This window comes from Phalacrocorax carbo, chromosome 9 (assembly GCF_963921805.1).
Source record: "Phalacrocorax carbo chromosome 9, bPhaCar2.1, whole genome shotgun sequence".
Taxonomy (NCBI): domain Eukaryota; kingdom Metazoa; phylum Chordata; class Aves; order Suliformes; family Phalacrocoracidae; genus Phalacrocorax; species Phalacrocorax carbo.
The window spans coordinates 18,968,086-18,990,584 of record NC_087521.1 but is presented as its reverse complement, the minus strand read 5'-3'; the positions used below and the strand labels follow the sequence as shown (position 1 = coordinate 18,990,584).

The 22,499-nt window shown below is 37.7% G+C and overlaps 1 protein-coding gene across 3 annotated transcripts in view; it reads right to left on the bottom strand.

The window, feature by feature from the left end:
- TTC8 (tetratricopeptide repeat domain 8) overlaps positions 1-22,231 on the bottom strand; it is a 43,248-nt gene extending 21,017 nt beyond the window's left edge. Inside the window, exons 1-6 of one of the 3 annotated variants that reach the window (XM_064460542.1) lie at positions 21,945-22,231; positions 13,631-13,660; positions 9,245-9,365; positions 4,779-4,842; positions 4,472-4,631; positions 3,525-3,614 (exon numbers count right to left, since the gene is read on the bottom strand). In XM_064460542.1, the coding sequence (XP_064316612.1) occupies positions 3,525-3,614; positions 4,472-4,631; positions 4,779-4,842; positions 9,245-9,365; positions 13,631-13,660; positions 21,945-22,058 (579 nt within the window). In that variant the 5' untranslated portion in view covers positions 22,059-22,231. Of the gene's footprint in view, positions 1-3,524; positions 3,615-4,471; positions 4,632-4,778; positions 4,843-9,244; positions 9,366-11,424; positions 11,526-13,630; positions 13,661-21,944 lie in introns of those variants that run through there. The other 2 variants (XM_009507847.2, XM_064460544.1) reach the window with 2 other exon arrangements.
- Positions 22,232-22,499: the final 268 nt, after the last annotated feature.

Sequence of the window (22,499 nt, the reverse complement as noted above, 5' to 3'; positions counted from 1 at the left end):
CTATAGATGTGCTACATTGTCATTACAAGAAAACATTTTAATTCTTAATTTTTTGCAAGAGATTAGTGGAATTGTCTCTTTGGTCCTTAAAGTCATTTTGAAAAAAAAAAAAAAAAGGCAGCTATATTTTGAAAGTGAATATAGATTTGAAAAACTGGTACCATTTTAATTACTTTTTAACTGTAAAATTAACAAGTAATCTAACAAAGACTTTTTGCAATGTATAGTTAGGTGCTTATGTAATGCAAAATCTACTTAAACATAGGTTTATTAAGAATGTAAGCTGAGCAAATTTTGCCTTAGGGAAGAAAAAAATCTAAACCCTACAGAATTTTGGGATCTGTAAAGGAAAAACTCTTTTATTTGTAAATCATGGCTGCTAACATTATTGCGCCTCTGAAACTCAAACACACCATCACAATACCGAAGCTTTAAAAAGCTGTGTGCATCAGCTGTGCTGCGGTAACTGCTCAAAAGCCCACAACAATTGCACAGCAATATAACTGCATCTTTCTTTACTCCTGTACAAACCTTGCGGCTGTTCTGCACTAGAATATAGAAGAGTATATAACAGGTAATGGGGATGGCATTTTAAGTGAATAGAATTATGTTGAAGGATACTAGATAACTAAATGGAGACTGGAAGCCTCTATTCCCAGAAATGTATTATGGGTGCTAGTAACACAAGGTTCAATTGACTTGAACCTTGATCTTTTTCTGCATCCAAATTGCAGGTCTTAAGTGCTTCAAGAGAGCAGAATGCTTTTCTAAATTATTATTCATTCTAAAAAACTAAAAGAAAATATTGCCCTGTGAGGAAAGAAAGAACGAGACAGCAGTCTTCTAAGGGCTTCCATGACTCCTCCACCAGCTTTTCTTAGACAAAATTATTAAAATATTTACCTTAAGGAAACTAGAGGATTACTAATTATCATGACTGATGAGGAAAGTAAATGACAACCTACTTTTCTTCTACTTTTGGTCAAAAAAGATGTTCAACAGATGATTAAAAGACATTAAAGAATTATAAATAAAAACACATTTAGAGGGAGATTAGAATAGGTGAATAACAGAAGAATGGAAAATAAGTAGCAGAACATTTCCTCCCCTAGTTCAATAACAGGGAAGCATTCAGTAAAAGTGAGTAAATCTAAAGTGATAAAAAACATGTTTTCTTGACTGGCTTGCACGAGGATTTTACTGCTGTTATCTAGAGGCCCTGACCTTCAAAAGGATTTAAATGACTGAACAGTCACTTGGATATAAATATCTAGAGTTATCTTAATAACTCTATTAAAAATCCACAAGCTAAAAAAGATAAAGCTTCCTGTGTCATCCATAAACCAGCTGCTAACAGATTTACCAGAAGCTCTCTCTGGCGACAGGTGATACCACATGTATCTACTATGGGGTTTCCTGCAACAGTCCTTAACACGGCTGATGCTAGTCAGAGAGAAGCCACGCTCCTGTGTACTTCAAAACATTGGAAGACCTGGTCATGCATTGAAAAGATAGATAATTTTAACTTAAAAAAAGATGCAGTGACTATGTTTTGCAAACACATAAGGAAGAAGTATGGAGAAGGAGTATATACCAACATGAATATGCAGGCTAATTACGTCAATTTAATAGTTGCAAGATTTATCATCTTTTTGCATCTGGCAGCGGTGACAGCTCCAAGAGTTTTAAAACTTTAATCAATGATTCTTAACACAGAGTGCAATCCGCAGTCTTACCTCCTGCTTTGGCTTTAGCCTTAATGCTGTCTTGTTAAGAAAAATTTATAAATCCACGTAGCTCCAGAATTAAACTTAGATATTACATTCTGTGTGAAATGTTAATGTCATAGCATATTAGCTTCATAATACTGACAAGTACGCTTGCTGCCTATGGATGTTTCTATGACCGTTGCTTTACATTTTTTGGCTTACGCTTCTTTTCATACAAAATGGAAGAAAGACAGAGCTACCCCATTGTTCCAGAAAATGCTAATTAAAAACCAAAATCGTTGAAAATATATGTTTCTCATTCCTGAGAGCTGTTGCTGAGAATAAATATTTCATCTGAAAGCTAACCTACCTACTTAAATAGTATACAGAGTTACCACACACAGTTAAAAGCTAGCTGTCTTCAAGAAGAACTAAGCCTAGTTTCTTACGGATGTGTCTTGTATTTCTTAATCCTTCCAGGGTTTCTTACATTCTGCCTATTTTACAGACTGTGATGGATTTACAATAATGTGTGTGCTGGCTGACTGCTGGCAAGGACATAATTGGAAAAAAAGGCCTGCAGTTTTTTCACAACTGATAAAGAACTGACTCGTAACTGCCCTCAGATGATAGTTTTGAAGTCTTTCATTATCTCACCAGACTAGAACATATCATATTTGCTATCTATGCTTCTGCCTAGTTCACTTAAGAGGCCAAGGGACAGAGATATAAGGAGCGGGTAAAAAACTCAGTGCAATCACATAAAATTTACTTCCTTTGAAATCCACATTGAAAAGCAGTGCCCTATATCAGTCTAGATTAGGTTTTAAAAAGCAAAGGAATTTGCTAATCATTTATGAAAAATTAATAACTATAGATTTGGACTTGAGGAACTAATTTCCACCAGCAGATTATTAGGTACTGCTAGTGGTTAAGACTGTTAGAAGACTATGTTTCTCAAAATAGACTGAATACATACAGGTTCTCTCAACTCTAGGTTGCTAGCCAAATATAGCTCCTGAGAGTGTGTATGACAGTCATTTGATACCTTGTGCAAAATGAGTTGTTGGTCTCAGCCCAACAGCTGTTTTTTGTGGACAAAGTATGCACAGAAAACATATTAATCTATACAATTAACTGGTTGTGCTGGGGAAAGATTCAACTGAAAGGCCACAGAGTGATAAATCATTACACAGCTTTTAGGTCCCTTCCACTCAGAGCTGAAACCTGTAAATTGGCAAATAACCGGGAAAAACCTGTTCTATTGGCAGATAGTCTCAGTTTCAATGGCTGTGAATCAGAAGATCTTAACTGAAAATGAAGAAGAATTCTGAACAAAAAGATGAAATATTTTTATATAAAAATTGTTAATTCATGCCATAAAATCAAAGGGAAAAATCCAAACCAATTGAACACTCTTAGGCCAGGACTGCCATCTATTTGTACACTGAACTGCACTTCTGGATCCTAAGGAGGGTCCTGCTGTGGTTTTTTTCCTCCTGGCTTTTGTTTTTGTTTTTGTTTTTTAAGTTGCCCTTCATCACTCCTACACAGTTCAAAGTTATTTACCAATGGAATATTTTATTCTATACAAATGTTTTTCCTAGGTTATACCGTCAACATACCTCTTCAGATATATTTTCAATTTCAAGTCCAGTAACCACTGTCAAAAGGTAAGTAAAACAGTATTTTTCTGAACTTTGCACCTACAACACAGTTCATCATTGTTTGTATCCCCAATCTCATGTACAGTTACATTAGAATGGTGCCACAAAATAAGAAAAAAATATCACATTAACCAAAATAGTTACATACCTTTGCCAGCTTGGGTTTTTGAGCATATTTTGCTAAATTCAGTCGAGACAGATTTATGAAAGGGCCATCTGGATTTGTTAGCATTGAAGCCTGAGGGGAGAACGCAATTTTTAAGTGGGAAGATCCCCTACGCTTTTCCTGAAAATTTTCAAAATATTAGTAGTATTAAAAAAAACAACAAACCCAAAGCATTTGTAGAGGCATTGCTCTACTGTGCAGTACCGACTCTTCCTACTGAATTTCATCTTTTCTGATATCCAGGAATTTGTCCTACTGCCATACAGTCCCTGAAAGAGGTTGCATGAATTACCTGCTGGAACTACCTTTTTATTCCCTCTCTCCACTATTTCCACAATACGCCTAAGCATGAAGCTTGGACAAACTGTTAGATGGACTGAAGATAGTTGGGATACATAACAAAAAAATCTTCAAGAAAGAGTCATAAGGATCAGTTCATACCTGCGATAATAAGAAGATATCACATTTTGCCGTTAATGTGTTGTTAACCTGTATTACATATTTGTGCTAGTTGCAGTTTATTAATTTTGCCAATAGAACAGAATAAACTAGTATAGTTTATTTTCCTTATCTTCTGAAGTGACAGACAGACACTGAGATTAGTAATTGTTCTGTAGTAAACTGAAAAACTTGGAGAAGGTTTCAACATACTTATGGTGAAATCATGTCACAGTCTTTTCATGGTCTTCTGAATTGGGAATTTCTGTGAACTTTTGTGAACTTGTGAATTTATGTACTTTTTTAATATAAACAGACTAGCAAACTCTAATATTTTCAAACTCTGCTTTGAAGACAATTTAAACAAAAATTAAAAAATGCTCACCTCCTTCAAACTTGAGTTTAGATGCATCTCTCAGGTCAACTACAATGTCACTGTACCAAATGCTATGACCAAGAAAGACATCGTTCTAAAGAGTCAAACAACTTACCGTTCCTAGCCTGCCGTATCTCCCAGAAGCACTAGTAATTGGACGAGCTGTGAGAGCTGTTCGAGGTGTTTTTATAGCCTGTTCCATAGTACTTGGCCGTCCACTTTGCGTGCTGGGTCTCACAAATCCTGTAATAGGTCTTCCTGATTGAGTTACTGGCCTGAAGATGTTAAGCACATTATCCTTATGTTGAGTGGTATTTATCGATACAGAATTTAAACACTTAAGCATTTAATTTTCAGAAGTTAAATTTAGGATTTGCTTATTTGTAACCAGTCACATTTTTTAAAAATAGACAATCACATACCTAACAGCTGGGCTGGGGCCTCCACCTTGGCTAGTTCCAGGGAGTTTCAAAGATGTTCCTGGTCCTAAAAAATACAAGCATTTCTCACTTCACATTGAAATACTATACCCTCATCCAGGGGACTTAAAAAAATTATCGTGTCTTACAGTAAACTGAAAATTTCTTTGTTCAGACTGAGGGGACATAGCACTAGATGAAGAAAAAAATATTGCACTGTACTACTGATAAATTGTCAGACTATTGCAAGAAACCTGCCACAATGAACATGGTCTTCTCTCTTTTACCCTTCCCATTTTCTCCCCATCTCACTTGGGAGGAGTGAGTGAGCAGCTGTGTGGAGCTTAGCTGCCTACCGGGGTTAACCCATGACAATCCTCAAGATCATCTTAGGAGCAGCAGATAGCACTGAAGTAAGAAAGGTTACTGGAACAACGAGATCATGCTAATTCGAAATGGTGTATTTTCTATCTGGGACTAAAATAGCACCCACACTTGAGTAAGTAAACCAAAACCTTCAGCTACAGGGTAGATGGAGAATGATATCTTACATCATTAGACCCATGTAGGACGCCCACCCACAATTTAGGGCACAGTAAAGTTCAAACTTATCCATATCCAAAGGTCATAAATGAAAATACTGAATTGGCTTGAGCCCAGGTGAACAGATTTCTGTTTTGACAGTGGATCATTAACTATTACTAGTTCCTGCATGTAGATTTTCCATCACCTTCACTGAGATTTGATTATTGTCAGTTTTTCTAACCACCTCAGTGAATGTCTAAGAGATGGTTTTAAAAACTTGGTTAAAAGCAAGAAATGACATCTATACCTTCTGGTCTCTTCAGTTTGTTACCATGTACAGAAAGAAATGAGATTTATGTTGACACAGCCAGTTCTTGACAAATCACTGTTACTCATCTACTTCCTTTCTAGATACTTATGAACTGCTTTTATTCCAAATGTTTCCAAGAACTGAAGTTAAACTGATAGGTAGACAGTTTCCTTCCTTTTCTTTTTTCTCCAAGATAAACTCTAAGTTGGCCCTTTTCCAGTCTTCTCTCTCCCACCCTCAAGCTGTAATTGCCTCTGAGATACTACCAGTCCATTGTTTAAGCAAGCTTAGTAGACTTGCCCAAATCGGTAACTTCTAACTCAATCTAAAGACCTTCTAGCTTTTTCAATCCATGCTGAAATCAAACAATTCTGACTCCAGTATTATAGTAGCCACCTGGTTACAGCTGTATTTAAAGTTAAATAATACAAAAAAGGTATTAGCCATTATCTCATTGGTAAAACCAACTGAATTTGTTAAGAGATGTTAAACAAACGACCAAACCTCAGGACTCTCTCATTTCTGGCTGGCTGCACTTAGGACCTCTGTGCTTACTTGCTCTTTATAGTCCTATGAATCTTGAATTTTTTACTCCACAACAGAAAGAGAAGACAGTCCATCCAGCAGAGTTTCTGACATGATAACTGGGGCACTATTTTGAGAAATTAGAGAAAGTAGCTTTCAACTTTTTAGGCTGACAATGAACTAGTCTTCCACTTTATGAGCCTTTTTTTTAACTATCACAGTAATATTAAAAAAGCTAGGGCATTAAAATCCCTTTCCTGGACACCTTTTTTTAATAACAACAATTGTTTTGTGCTTTTGGTGTACTGCGAGAATGCTTACAGGATTTAGTTCCCCTGACCTCACCCCAGGCAACTCAGTCCTTACTTTGAGAATCCCAGCTGAACTAGCTATGAAGAGGCATCAAGAGGCCACAGCAGTGCATGTGGCCACTAACAGAAACAGAATTTAAGAGTGTAATTTCAGCAGTTAGTGATGACTGCAGATGACTCCTTTAACTCCCTAGTTAATGAAATAGCTGCAATTATCTGTAATGTCAATTAGCATGAGTTTCTGAAAACTATGTCGTCCAGGTAATGCTTTCAAACAAGATTACAACCTTAGCTGATAAGGTGATGGTGTTAAGAGTCCAAAGGTAACATAATGGGAATTTTCTGTAAAATGATGCTATAGGACATTTTTATTAATAAACAAGACTGATGGAAAATTAACACAGCAAAATTATAAAAGATTTAAAACTGGTGGAAGGCAGATTTCATTATATATGTGTGAAAAGGAACCACAAAAAAGTAGTTGTTTCCAGTGGACCCTACACACTTTAGTAGTTATTTAATAATGCAAGACAGAGCAAAATCATCAAGACAGTTTCATCTGGAAACTGAGATAAGGACAGGTGCAAAATTGAAATCGACACGTAACTGATGCAAAAGGATTTTAACTGCTTAGTAAGCAAAGTACAGACAATATCGGTTGTAATATGGAAGTTATAAGGACACATTTTTAAGTTTGTAAGCTATAATTATAATGGGGGATGACATCCTAGAAGATTTGCCACAGTAAAAGACCCTGAATCAAGACCAACTATGGCTAACACACTTCAACTGCAAAAGAAAAAGCCCACAGTCAGCAAGCACCCATTTTTATTAAATCATGTGTAGAAGTAGAAGTGACAACAGAATCACAGGATGGTTGAGGTTGGAAGGGACCTCTGGAGGTCATCTGGTCCAACCAGGCTCAAGCAGGGCCACCTAAGGCCATTTGCCAAGGGCCCTGTTACACGGTTTCTGAATATCTCTAAGGAGGGAGACTCTACTACCTCCCTGGGTAACCTGTTCCGGTGCTCAGTCCCCCTCACAGTAAAGTGTTTCCTGATGTTCAGACAGAGCCTCCTCTGTTTCAGTTTATGCCTACTGCCTCTGGTCCTGTCACTGGGCACCACTGCAAAGACTGGCTCTTTGCACCCTCCCTAGTGATATCTGTGCTTACCTTTTATATAAAAGTGTAACAGAAAAACATTTCAGATGTATAAAGAAAGTAAAAATCAAGCTGCTGAAGAAAAATGTATTTTCTATGTGTTAGTGGACTGTTGTCTGGACTGGTGACTACAACTGAAAAAGCATGCAGATTAACTGGAAAAAGTTAGGAGGAGAGTTTCAACATTCAACTCAAAAATTAAAAGATATACCTCAGAATGAGAAGACTTTTTTTAGCTTACCAAAGAAAAGATCATTGGATGACTTAATGACTGTTTTAACTATTTACTTTGGAAATACACCTTTGAAAATAAAACTTCATATCAGACAAAATGTACACAAAGAAGCAATAGCTGGAGCTATAGTCGATAATTCTCACTAAAGATATAGTATACACTGATAAACTCTAGCAAATTTAATAATTTACTAAAGACTGCAGGGGTTTCTTTCTCTCTGGAACATTTTTATACTTTCTGAAAATCTATATACTAGCTCAGGCACATTTAGTAGATTTGAAGCACAAATAGCGAAGTCTTATCTCAGTGATTCAGGAGTGCAGGCTATACTATCATAATGATTTTCTTTGGCTTTGAAATCTGTGACACACTTTCCAGAAAGTCACCTTTTTTCAGTTTAATAGAGTATGAATGTATTTTTCCAAAATGCCTTATTACTCAATAGTATTAATCTAATTATGTTTTTTTCTCTACCACAGGGGGCATAAAATTATAAATTATATTGTTATGCTGTAATTAGATTATCATAATGCATAAACACAATTTGAGTACTGCTTGGCTGTTTGTATGTGACCAAGCATGTAATGACAATTTTAAAAAATGTAATCAGATAGATTTGCAATTGCCTACTTCTACCCAGATGAGAAAAGCTTTTAATGCTTCAAACATTAGTTCTGGCCTATGTCCAGTTCTTCTCTTGAATTCCTTGACCTGTAGGTGGTTGAGAGCCACATCTAATAAGATGCACAAAAACTCCCATGTGAACTGTCATAAAGAAACAGAGAAAAATAGGAATAATGCCAAAAAGTAGTGGAAGACTATTAATCACTGCCCACTTAGAAGGGAACCGACAAAGCTGAAAAGAACTGCATACAAGAAACAATAACAGGTCTGAAAAACTGCCCTGGGAAGGAAGAAAAGAAGAAGTAGAGAAAAGCAGAAGAGAGAAAATCGGTTCAGAAAATGTTTGCATGAAATGATACAAAAAGGGGATGTCAGATTTGGCCACACTGTTGCCTACAGTACAGGCATATAGATGAGATTCACAGTACATCAAGGGCATATATCTTTCTCTAGTTTCCCACAGTGCCTAAAGAAGCCATAAGGGAGTAAAAGAAATCAATGCACTGATGGAAAAGAGCTAGCGAGTACAGAGATGTAGAGGAAAAGCTGGCAAAACGCTATTTGTCTGAACCCCCGTCTCACAGGCCTAAGCACTACATCGAGATCACGTGGTGTATCTCCACACTGCCATGCAACCATAAAACAATCTAAAACTCTTGAAGCAATAGCTAAAAGCCATATCAGCTCACCTCAGTATGTACTATTTTATGCTAGATGACAATCCTGACCAAAAAAGTTCTTGTTGCTTCAATGTATTTAAGTGAAAGTTGTTCTTACGTGCAACTTGAGCAATGGCATTTTCATCTAGCATCATCTCTGCGATTCCTTCTTGATCCATATCGATTTCATCCACGTACACCATTTCTGTCAAAGCTCGCATTTTCAGGCTCCAGGCAGCCTGAATAAGGATAAAGTGTAAAATATCTTCAAGACACCAAGTAAATCTAATCAGCAATTTCGCCATTTTTTTAGTATTAGTCTCTTCACAGTTTTAATAGGCTTGAATAAGGTATTGACTTAAACAGCTGAGTATATCCATCAGTTTCCTGATGGAGGTGGAAAGGGGACCAGACTTTAGACAACTCTTCTGGAGTGGAACAGCTATGGTCACTCAGTTTGGAGGAGAGAATTTCATGCCTCATGGAAAGTTATGACTAATTTAGGTCACAGGCAACTCTCAGATTTTGCGCATTTGAAGAAATCCCCAGTTACCAGTGCCATTCAAAACCCACTGCTGACAGACACCTTATTTAAATTGCGATGGGAGAAGGTAAGTAACCCACTGTAATGCAAAGTATTGCCCTTCTCAGGTGTCTGTAGAGAAAGAAGTAAAATCTTTTAACCAGCAGTTAAAGATACTGTACACTACTATCTACAAGCAACAGCCTTTAGAAAGATAATCTAAAACTCCTTTTTTAAAGCATCAGCTGTAAACAATGTGTAAATGTACAGATAAAGCACCTCAGATTGTGAGATTATTGGTGTACTTGTTACTGAACTGACAAATTACTACATCAAATGTCTTGGAGGATTATATGAGCAGTGTGGAAAGGCAAGCATAATTCTAGCCTATGTGACAAGCTTTGTGTAGGCTGTAAAGAGACCAAATCAATGGGGGGGAAAAAAAAACCAGTGACAGCCATACAGAAGTTCCAACTCCTTTGATAACTTAATATGCCTGTAATGTACTCATAGAGATGGCATGATAAAGGGATCCACAAGACGAACCCCTGATCTTCCTTCAGATATTGAACAGGTCATAATAATTTTCTGAGTAAAAATCACTACCAAAACAATTAGATTTGTTTCTTTTCCGACATGGGGTACAGCAGTCCGATGGAAAAGCATGTTTAATATTTGCTAAGGAGACATTTCAAAATAGAAGCAGGCTAATGTTACCTTAATAGAACTAAAAGTCAAACGCATGGAAACATTTGTTCTTCAAATAAGAGGTAGGAGAAGATCTGGACCTCAGGCATATTTAATAATTTAAGTAATTTTAATGGAAGACTTCTCATTCATCATGTCTTAGACCAATCCTTCCTCTACGTTTCCTTTATCTGTCTATGCAACTTTATAACTATCAAAAATATCGAAAAATGTTGAAATATTTAACTCTCCTTTTTAAAAGTGCTTTCTTCCAAGCAGAAGTAAAGGAGGGATTTAGCCAGCCAGTTCAACCACAATTAAAAACCTTTGTTCAAGTATGAAGAGACAGGAACAGAGCAGGATGATTTGAATCTAGGCCAGACAGACGTAATCCAGATCTGCTTTATTATTTTTTTGTTTCTTCTTATGTAGTAGAGTGACAACATTTAATTAGTATTAAGATTTGCAGTTAGATGTTCAATACTGTTTTTCATTACTCTATAGAAGTATGTCGTTTGTTGAATTTTTAACACCTTGATGGTAGTTTGCTTTTTTCAAAGACATAGATGTCTGAAGTCAGTGTAACCATACCTATATTGAGAATATGCTGAAATTAAAGCTCTTGGTATAGACAAACATTCCTAGTCCTATAGACAAAATTTCCTAGTAGAGATAAGAAAAGCTGCCCATTGTAATGATCTTTTCCTAAGAATTGAAAGTGGCAACTTCTCTGCACTAATTGCTGCTAAAACTGGGTCCAGTTCTTAACACAGACATACATATGTCATTGTGATTCTTCCAATAACAAACACGAGATAATGTGATTTAAAAGCAACATGTCTCTGTCAATATTGGACAAATATCTGTCATAGAAAATAGATTCCTTGGGCTGCTCTTCCAGTCTTAAGCTCCTAGTCTGAGGCTTCACAGCCAACAAAAAATTCAAATATTGCATATTATTCCTTAATTAAGCATCCGTCTGTAGAGTATTGCCTGCAGAAATGTGTGTTACAGGACTTCTGATCAAAACAGCGAGAGAGAGAAAAATGTCATATTTGTTACTTAAACTATAGTAAGATGGCTTTTACCTTGGGAGACAAGAAGACAATTCAAAATTCCTAACCACTAGTTAGAAGACCCATATGAAACAAAGTATCATTTCTACGCATGCACACAGTTATGCTGAATATCTGAAAAATCAAGGTACAGGAAAAGGAATTAGAAATGTATACTGACACACAAATACAAAGGTAGATGTAGGAAAAAGATCTTTTTGCAGAATAATTAAATGAAATTTCTGACACCCTTTTCATTAGAAAATTTTTTAAAAATTACTATTTACTCATGAAATGTCACATGGGACTTTATTAGAACTACTGCATATGGCTATTGTCTTACTTTTTAAAACCTGAGAGATGTGCATTTCTGTTAAAACAGACCCTCCCCAAAAAATTCTGATTTTTTTTTTGTTCATAAAGTATTTATCACAAGATGTAAAAGTTATGTAAGGTTCAATGATTTTCTCAACAGCTCAGTAATTTCAGCTTCTGCTGACTTTCTATAACGGATTTGTACCAGTAGTCCTGGTATTTCCTATAGCTACTTCATCCTTGTACGAAGCCTATTTTCTGTGTTGCAGTTTTTAGTCATCCAGAAAAATTTTAACAATTCTGTTCATAAGAAAGTACAGTTTCAGTGATTTGCTCAATGCACAGATTTTTTGCTCAGTGAAAACCTGTAAGGGTTTAACCTGAAACGAATGCAGAAGAATTTCAGCTGAAAAACTTCATTAAAATACGTAAGAGCAGCACAAAACTGGAAGAACCACACTGCCAACAGCGAGAGGAAGGCTCACTTATAATCATGAAAAGCCATAAAAATAAATGCACACATTTCTGAGTATCCACATGACAATATTACGTATACTTCGACTTAGCACCGGTTTGTCCACTCAAATTGTTGCCTCAGATTCTATTTATATTATCTGCTCTTTGTGGAATCGATAATTTTGTCTTGTGATAAGCAACTTGCCTGGCATATATGAAGACTATTTGCATTTTTCTGAAACGGGCACTTAAGCAGTAGGAAAAAGAAAGGGACAGCTCATTTCAGACAACCCACATATTCACAACATAACAACAGACTTAGCTTGCTTAACTCATAATCGGAATAGAGCTTTACAATAACTAATAGTAATTAAAGAGGGAAGCAATATCTTAAGTACTCTAAGTACAGAAATGTGATATAGTTTTCTAAGAGTCTAAACTCCAGAAAGAAGAGTGATGAAGTGTTTTTCCCTTGGTTCTTGAGAACTGGTTTGTCGCTGAATTGAATATCTTCCTCTCGTTCCTGAAAAGTCCAAAACCCAAATTAAAAAAAGATAAACCTAACATCTAAATCTAAACATATGTTCTGAATCCAGTAGCGCACGTTTCTAAGAGGTTCCATTCTCCAATAAGCCTTTCCATCATCATAAATTTTATTCCGTACACAATGAAAACCCCAGAACGCAACAACTACCTTGTGAAGGGTAATCTTTAACGTCAAGAAGATATCTGGCAGTATTTCACTGAAACCATTTTGTATGCAAACAACTTGCATTACTTCACTGGAAGGTAATTGGAGGCTTGTAAGATATGTTAATCGAGCTGTATTTAAAGATGCAATTTCACATTGCATTTAATCTCTTCTGACTGTGGGCTGGAGCCAAAAGATGCCACCACCTGCATGTTATTATTGTCTCCACTGCAGTAATCTAGTGCTAATGGGGACAGAGTGAAAACTAACCAATTACTCTCAGTCTTCTATCACTTATGCAAAGCATCATCATGCAGCTTCAAGACTACCAGACTCTATGCAAGGCAGGCAGTGAGAATCAGCTGTAGGTGCAGGATGGGCATGGGTAACGACCCCCATTACACTGCATTAAATGAAACATGAAAGTGACCCCCAAGAGCGTAAACATTGTTCTGTCCGTGAAATATGCATTGGCTTTTTCCTACTCTCATCAGCCGATGAGGGTCATTCAGTTCAAGATAGATTCACTTTGGCTTTTAGAAGGCACTAAGCTACTGAACTGCTGAATAAACCTATAAGAAGTATATGACAGAAATAAGCTACCAAATATAAAAGATGCCTATTTAAAATACTCCTTATCAAATGTACTGCCTTACCAATGATGAAAACCAAATTTATGCCATTAAGGATTTAACAACAAAACAAGTATTATTCAGTGTATCAGAAATTCCTACTAATGATTGTATGTTAAAATTGTATTTATGAAAAAAATTTTACCTGAAACACGCTGTATTCAGAATCAGGCTCCTGAAAAGAGAGGAAATAGAAATTGAGGAATGGAAATGCCAAACAATAAAAAGAACAACAAAAAATGGAATCATACTCTGTGACCACCTCATTTTGCACAAACATCATCTCTCTGACACATATATCAAAATTTCCATTTTATTACATTATCTCATTATGGAGCTAATCAATATTTTGTGCAATGAAAGCAGATTTGCAGAAAGTACGCTTTTCAGATGCCTTCTGCTTTCTTGTTTCAGCTGGAACATGTTGGCCAAATATAGATTAACTTTACAGAACTAAACTGAAAAATGGTACATTACAAACAAACAAACCAAACCAAACCAAAAAAAAAAACAACTTGGAGGATGTAAGAATATCTCTCAAAAGTTAACCAGATTATTAGGCCATGGATGTTAGAATGCTTTCATAATAAAATCAATCTTTGTGCATTTTCGTTAGCTGCCAATGGTGATCACAGTGATATCACTGAAGTACTTAATAGAAAATTTCTGCACACATTCAACTTTTTTTTTTGTACTTTTATTATGGAAATTATGTATTGATTATATTCTGGACAGTAATGCTGTAAGTGGAATAAAAATCAAACTAATGGCTTATTGCACCATCCAATAAACAAAAGGAAAACTTCCAGATGAAGTTTACGACAAGCCAAAAAGCAAGAACTTGCATGTACTTAAAAACCTGAGGTAAAAGTGAATACATACTAGCAACACAAAATGTAGGTTTATCATGTAATTATCACATTTATATAACATTTAAACTGTCCTCCTCAGCTGCTTACTTCCAGGGACTGGGGAGGAATTTTTCCTCTCTAACGTATTACTTAGCTTCAGGGGGAAAGACAAGGAACGTGGGAAATAGATGTTACTTTCTCTAAATCACTATTAGTCTTATGCAGAGTCAGATCATTTCTGCTCCTAAAGGCAGTGGAAAATTTCTTACATATCTGGCCTTGTGTAAATGTACCACAGTTAAGCCAGCTATATTAGATTGAATATAGAACCTCAGAAAGGGACTTCAGGAGGTCTCTACTCCAAAACCCTGCTCAAAGCAAGGTCAGCTGAGGTTGCTCAGAGCTTTGTCCAGTTGGGTCTTGAAAACGTCCGAGGATGGAGACTTCAGAATGCCCCTGTGCAACCTGTCCCACTGCCTGACCATCCTTACAGAGAAGCGCTTTCCCTTACATCAAGCCAAAGCCTCCTTCATTTCAATTTATGTCCACTGTCCCTCACTCCATGCACCACTGTGAGAGGCCTAGCTCCTTCTTGATAACCTCCTTGTATGTATTAGAAGGCCACTATTAGAGCACACCAATGTCTTAAAGCTGAAGCACTGCCCAGCATGCTGTTAGCTTCCATTGCAGCCAGGGCATACTGCTCACTCACATTTCACCAAGAGAACGGCAAGGTCAAGCTTGCTTTTTTCCTCTGTAGTATTAGACATGGTCTACTTCCTTCAATCTGAGCATTTTTACTCAGTAAATTCCATGACAGCAGGGACCTGGAAGACTGGTGATCTTCTCACATCTTCCTGCTGTAGGGTACTGGAATTTCTGTGGCCTTTTAAGAATATTTGGAATCACAAACTTGTTCACCAGTGTTAGAATGCATAACACATAAATTGAGTTTTCTATGGAACTAAACATTAATTGCAGGATTAATCTCAGCTGTATGTGATGTACCTGAGCTTGACTAAGGCACTGAAACTGCCTTTATATTTTAGGCGTATGATTAAATGAACTCCAAGTCCTTTTAATATGTTGTTTTAATTATAGTATTCACGTTCTAAAAAATAAACTGTTCTAACTATCTAAGTAATGAAGAAAAGGACATTGAGATATTTCAGCCTGCATTTTATTCACCCCATTGTGTCCGAGTGTTACAGCACATATGGCGTACTAGAAAATGGTTTAAGAGCAGTAGGCGATCTTCCATACCATATGTGCTACAGTAACTAACGAGGACAGGGTTAGGAATATTACATAAACACTAACTCAGAAATGTCTTAATGTTACAGATGTGCATCTCACTTTAGGCACTGTTCATTAGTTTAAAAAGTAATTTAAAAAAATAAAACAAATGTGCTTATGTAGGAGCATTCATATTACTAAAAAAAAATCAGAAATTACATCCCTCATCACTTTGGAAAAAAGTAGAGTTGACTAATAATACTTACTAAAACCACTGGTCTCTCATACTCTTATATCTCAGGTGACAGTATGCATTGTTCATATATCCCAATACATTGTTTCAGTTTTTGACAAGAAGTAACTTAAGATTTTAAATAACCCTCAAGAAGGTGATAGAACCCTCCCATTAAACACAAGTCTGGAACAACAAAACCTAACATTAAAATATAATATATTTTAACATGGGTGGATCCAGCAGTTGCTACTCATGCATGTAATCCACTAGAACCAGATTCCGAATAAAGATTTCTTTGAGAGGATTAACAAGCAGCATTGCCCTGTAAGCTTGTATCTCAAAACAAAAGGTCAAATTTATTCTTCATTTACACATATAAAGCTCCTTTGAAATTAATAAGATTGCAAAAGCAATGAAGGAAGGATTTAACCCAGATCTCTAAATCCAGTGAGGGCATTTTAAAATTAAAGTTAATGTGTAAAGTCAGTTTATTTGAAGACCAAAAATATTTGGAAAAATTAAGCCTTCTGGTGCTTATAGCCTAGAAGAAGAAACGAAACAAGACTGCATACTTTATATTCTAATACAGCTTTATTCTACAATTAATTTCAGGTGAGTATGATTTAATACATGCAGAATATTAAAATTAGTATATTCTGAAAATCCTCTTCAAGTGATTAAGAGTAGAAACACAATAAAAACATTATCCAGGAACAATGACTTCAACGTATGTATCACTAATTTTTATGAATAAACTAATAATTACTGCCTCTTGAACCAAGAACTGATTTCAGTCAAGGATGCTTTTTCAAATCAAGTTCCATGTACATAAACATATCTGTGATAACTTTATTATGACCATACAAAAAACAGTATGCAACTAATAGTAGCTGAAAGTTCAGTGTGGGAGAAGCGAGGACAAATATACAAAAGCAAATCTTCATAGCAGATAATTAATCAAGTTAAAGGCTGGACATCCACTGTATATCTATTAACTACATTAGGCATTTTAATTGTTAAACTACAGCAGACCTCATACATTGGTGCTGGTTATTGTGTTCCATATGTCAGATTCAAGGCAAAGAAGAGTAATCAGATTAGGTAACTAATCAGGATGATCAACAGAGACAGCCCTGGATTGTATTTCCTCCAGGTCATGCTATTACTATAAACACAGAAGACAATGCCTGTCTGCTTACAATAGGAAATAATTAAACTGAACATCAGTGCTTTGTGTGTTTGTATGCCCAAATGCTCATCATAGAAAATACAGTTTTATCTATCCTGCGATAAGATTGTCAGCACAGAAGTAAAGTCCATCAATAAAATTTATATTCCTAATTCTTAAATGCAGAAATGCACAGGACATTTTATGGAAAAAAATATTTCGGTCTTTCATAAAATCTAACTCAGTAGCAGCTAATTATTCTTGTATCAAAATGTTCAGCACATTTTATTAATTAAGAACTCTTCAGGAAAACATAATTGATTTTAAAGTGTTTTGATTTCATTGATGTATTCTTTAAGAATGAAAGTTTTTAATGGCGTAGCATTTGATACTGCTACATAAGAAAACTCTTGATTCATACCCAGTTGGCTAAAAGGTCAACACCACACCTTAAAAACCTCCTAGGGCTTACCGCATCCGCTGACAGACTTCAGAGACTTCTCTTTATTCTAAGATAGCTTCTAAATGTATGTACATGTAACTGTTGAGTGGATCGTCAGTAAACTTATTTTTGACACCTTCAAATCAGCATTTACCATGTTCTTAAAGGAGAACTTCTTAAACATCATTATACTTGTGATGAACACATATTCTGAGTACTAAGCTATATGTAGAGGGAGTGGCAAATTAAGAGATGTATCAAGATGTACTGGTCAAGAAAATGTCTTATTACCTTTTTAAGTGTGACTGGCAAAAATGCTTACTCCTAAGGGTGTTGTAGAAAGCTGATCTCAGCTGTCCATAGTTTTGTGACAGTGTTGCGGATGCAATGGAGCAGGAGCAGTGCTATCATTTAGCAGGCCAGTTGACAGCTGGGAAAATGGACAGGCTTTCAGGCATGAAAACACTCTCAGATTATGCACTATTAGTCTCTTCCTTTACTTACTTATTGTTACATTACATGTCTTAGAAGGGAGAAGGCTAGTTGTCTGAGCATGAAAAAGTTCTGACCTGTAACAGTCACAGTTTAACTCAACCATTCCTGAGCATCTCTTTAAAGGATACCATCTCCTGTGGCTTGGCTTATATCATATCCTAACGCACACTGTTGAAAGAAGTGAATCCCTGAACAGTAACTGAAGCTACTGTTCTTGTAAGATCTTTCTCTCCCTGGTGCAGAGGTTGGGAGGCACATGCTTAGCAGAATATGGGACAAGAGGATGAGAACAGATGGCACTGTGATTACGGCAGTTGAGTATTCCCTTGTGCTGCACAGCAGCCCGCTTAATCCAAACTTGCCATAAGTGTTGTCATTTGTCTGTTTGCTTTCCTGATGCCCAACGTAACATATCTTGGGCCTGATTTGCAGAAGTGCTCCCATTAGGGGTTTGACCATTAAATGTTTTAGAATTGCTATGTGTTTTTTAAGCATAATAAACCACATATATTGGGTTAGGTACCAAAAATGATACATTATTTTAGGCATTTCTCCAGGTTATATTAAAATACTACTAATGTAATTCACACAGACGGAAGATAGCACTGTTTTCTGGTAGGTGACTGAAGATGACAGAAATAGAGTTTGATGAAAATACTTAGGAGCTACTAATTTGATTATCATGTCACCTTCAAAAGTAACACATGCTTCAGGAATCAACAGTGAACCTGCTTGAGAATCTTAACTAACTAAAAAAAAAGTAATCTTAGATCACTTTTCTAGTATTCACAACTACAGCAACTTCACTGATATGCTACCATTAGAACAAATACAGAATAATGTAAAATAGTATTCGACTAGGCAAGCCAGGAGAATCAAGTAATGTACGTCACTTATTTGAGTTCTAACTACCTCAGTGTTCAGCCTTGGAGCTTAGTATCTTCCAAAGGTTTTACAAAAATAATGGTTCAATTAAATGCAAAGTGCACATGCTGCAACACATAAGCATGATCTGCTTTTTCATTCTGTTGTATTAAGTAGGTTCAAAATAGTTTGTAAGGTTTCAGCTACATATAAAACATATTCTTGAGGTACATCACTACTTCCTTTATGCCTGAAATCTAGCAGGGCAAACATGACAGATTGGTACCTGAAAGCAGCAAGTGTTGAAAGTAATGAGCTGAAAGTGCAACAACATACCTAAGGAAAAGACCTGCAAGGCTTCACAAATGAGAATCAGAATAATAAAATACAGACTTACTTGGACAGATAACCAGTAAATATTAAGATTTTGTGCTGATTACAATAAAAAGTGTAAAATCTGAAACATCATGAGCAGTTGCCTGAAGAAATACCATTCCATGTTCCATATTCTATTTTCTCCAACCTGCTGTACCAAAATAAACAGGTGGTATAAATGATGTTACATCTTCTCCTGTCAAGAGCGTGCTCTTTGTCTGGACTAACAGAGAGGAGTGATGGAAGAAAGCTGATGAAATGTAGCCATTACATTATACACCATGATCCTTCTGAAGGCACATGCTGAATTGCCACTCAGTAATCACTTCTCCATTTATTTTTTTTTAAAGTCTCTAAACTGTTACTCCACTTACGTAAGTACTTACATAGAGTAAAATCTACTTGCTGGTGTCTGCAAACTTGCAATGTGCTTTACTCAGCCATGGCTCTATGAAATCTCTTTTCAGAGAAAGACTGAAACATCGTTCCATGCACTTCTAAAATGTTAAAGGGGAAGACTGATATTTTTCAAGCTAAAGTAGATACATTTTAGAAATATTTTTGGAAGTCATTAATTCCTGCTTGAAAAGAGCTCTTAAGGATTCTTCAGGAAGATTATATAGGGCAAGAGCCAAACTAACCATATTTCAATTTTGCCTTTAAAGAAAGCAAAGTAATTTCTCTTCCATCTAAACTTTCGGGTAGGTTTGAAATAGGCTGCTGATGAAGAGTGCCTTTTTTCACATAAAAGTGTGACAGGAATACAGTTCTGAAAATAACATACTGAGGTTATAAAGTCCAGTCCTTTGCAGGCAACTATGGCCCAGAAATCTTTTCAAAACACTCATGAAACTTGATATTAAAATTCAGAGACTTCATATAGGACCTCTTCTAAGAGCTTGTTATTTCATTCAGTATAGACACTGTTCATATTCCCATAATCCACTGTTTCTCAAAGCATAGTTATCTTAAATGTTTTTACTCTTCCATTCTGAGAGAAGATAAAGCTTATAGGCTGATGTGATCATTTCGAAGATTAAATTAAGTGACCAATCATTTGTCCCAACTTTATATAGTATTTGTTAAAACTCTCATATGGCTGGTATGTAAGGTCCTGGTTGTCTAAGCAGAACATGTAGCCTTATCTAAGAAAACAACTTAATTAATATACTTAAATGTTTGCAGCAGGTGTGATCAATATTTGGAAGAACAAATGAAAACCAAACAGGATCTATATCCTCTCACTGCTCTTTTGTTATCTTCCTCCTGAACACCTTTCCCAGCCTTGTACCCCCTTCTATTCCCCACATCTGCTGGTCGCAGATGTCTTCCAACAAGTTCCCCAGTGCTACTGGAAACAGCCCAGCAAAAGTTCAGAGTTGCCAGGTGTAACAAAACAATTTTATACTGGAGCTTCAGCACACAGTAGAAATGCAGTTGTCTTTATATTTCCATGTTGAGATGCTAGATTGGAAAATGTTTTACTAATTAAAAAATTTATAAATTAATATCAATAGAAGCATTATGAACTTTACAGCTCTTAATTACCGTTATCTGTACTGTTTTAAGAGTTTCTATAACAAATCAGGTGCCGTACTTCCATACGCAAAAGTTAAATGTGTCAAGACCCAATAATGTAAATACACATAAATGATATAGGACATGCATACAACTAATACTCAATCCCATTTAGTGTTCAGGACCAACTTTCTTGGCACATCTCCACTACAACTTTTTCTGCCGATGGCTCCTTGCTGGTGACTTACAGTATACAACAAACAAAAGCATCTTTTAAATATCTATCCTAAACCAGTTTAAACAATTACTGTGTTTCACATTAACTCAGTTGTGTGACTGTGCAGTTTTCTTTAAAGACTTTTCCTCTGTGATAAAAAGAACTGCCTTTAAGATTCTTAAAATATGTAGCTATAGAATGCTTTGAGAGACTTAGTAATTTACTGTATTTATAATGAAGTCCACTCAGTTACTGTTTTCCAAATATGGCAGTAGAAGTGTTTACATGTGTACAACTATTAATCCAGAAACAACATTCTCAAACCCTTCCTTCTTACAGAAGGGTGAGAAATTATGTAGGTACTGAACAACACATACCCAGCATTTCCAGGAACTTTGTAGCTGGAGGAAGAGCAGAGAGGAACAGAAATGCCTTCTGTCCCATGATAATGCTCCTGCGTAAGCTGAGCTAAAATGGGTGTCTTTTAACCTTACGAGGTTTAGTCCATAAAGCAACTGTAATATCTGAACATCTGTGTAAAATCAGCAGTAACATCCTTAAGCCGACCTAATTTTTAGTCACGGCTTTTCTTCCTTTAACTCCGCAAAATCTTGAGTTAAAACTCTTGCTGGGGGGAGTCCCGGGACCCCGCTGCTGTCAGGGTTTCACAGCCAGCAGCACCGCCTCCGTGTTGCACGGCCCCCCTCTCCCGACCGGGCTGGGGCAGGAGGGGCGCGCCAGGCCGTGCCTGAGGAGCTGCCCGCAGCGCCGCACCCACCGCCCCGTTTCGGGAGCGATTTAGGAGCTCAGTGAGGAGGCGCTGCCCAGCCCTCCTCCTCCTCGCGGAGCACGGCGCGGCCCAGGCCCCCCCCGGCTCGCTAACGGGGGTCACACCGCGCCCCTCCGGCGGCTGCAACAGGTAAGGAGAGAGGCCCGTGGAGGCCGCCCTGCTGGCAGCCGGGCCGCTGAGGGAGCGGGGGCGCGACCCGCTGCCCAACGACACGGCTGCCTCCCGCCCCCGCCCCGCCGACGCTCTGGGCCCGCGCCAGCCCCGGTACCTGCTCGCCGGGAGGCCTCTCCAGCAGCTGCGAGCAAAGGTCCGCGCACTGCCGGAACTTCCTCCGCCTGAAGCAGCTCCAGGCCTGGAACAGCGGCTCCAGCTCCAGCCCCATCCCGCCGGCGGGGCGGCCGCAGCGGCCCCGGCTGATCCTCCGGCGCCTCCCGGCCCACTGCCTACCGAGCGGGGCCCGGGGCGGAGCGCCGTCGGCCGAGCCGCTGCCGCGGAAACGGCAGGCCCCGCCAGGCCGAGGCGGGGCCTAGCGCAGCCAGGCCGCGGGGCGGCAGCGCTGGGCGGGCCGGGCGGTGTCCTGCGGCCCGTCCCGGCGCGCTGCAGTGGGCCGAGCTCCGGGGCCAAGCCGCCCCGGCGGGAGCCGCGTGTAGGCTGGTGCGTGGGTGGCTGAGGGCAGGGTTTAATCTGTGGTACTGGGAGCAGGGGATTTGAAATAGCCCCACTATTTTTAACCGTGACCTCTTACTTGCTGTCCTATTATCAAGAGCCATTTCGAATTGGAATATATGCCTAAACAGGAAGAATACAGTCCTTTAATCCTTAT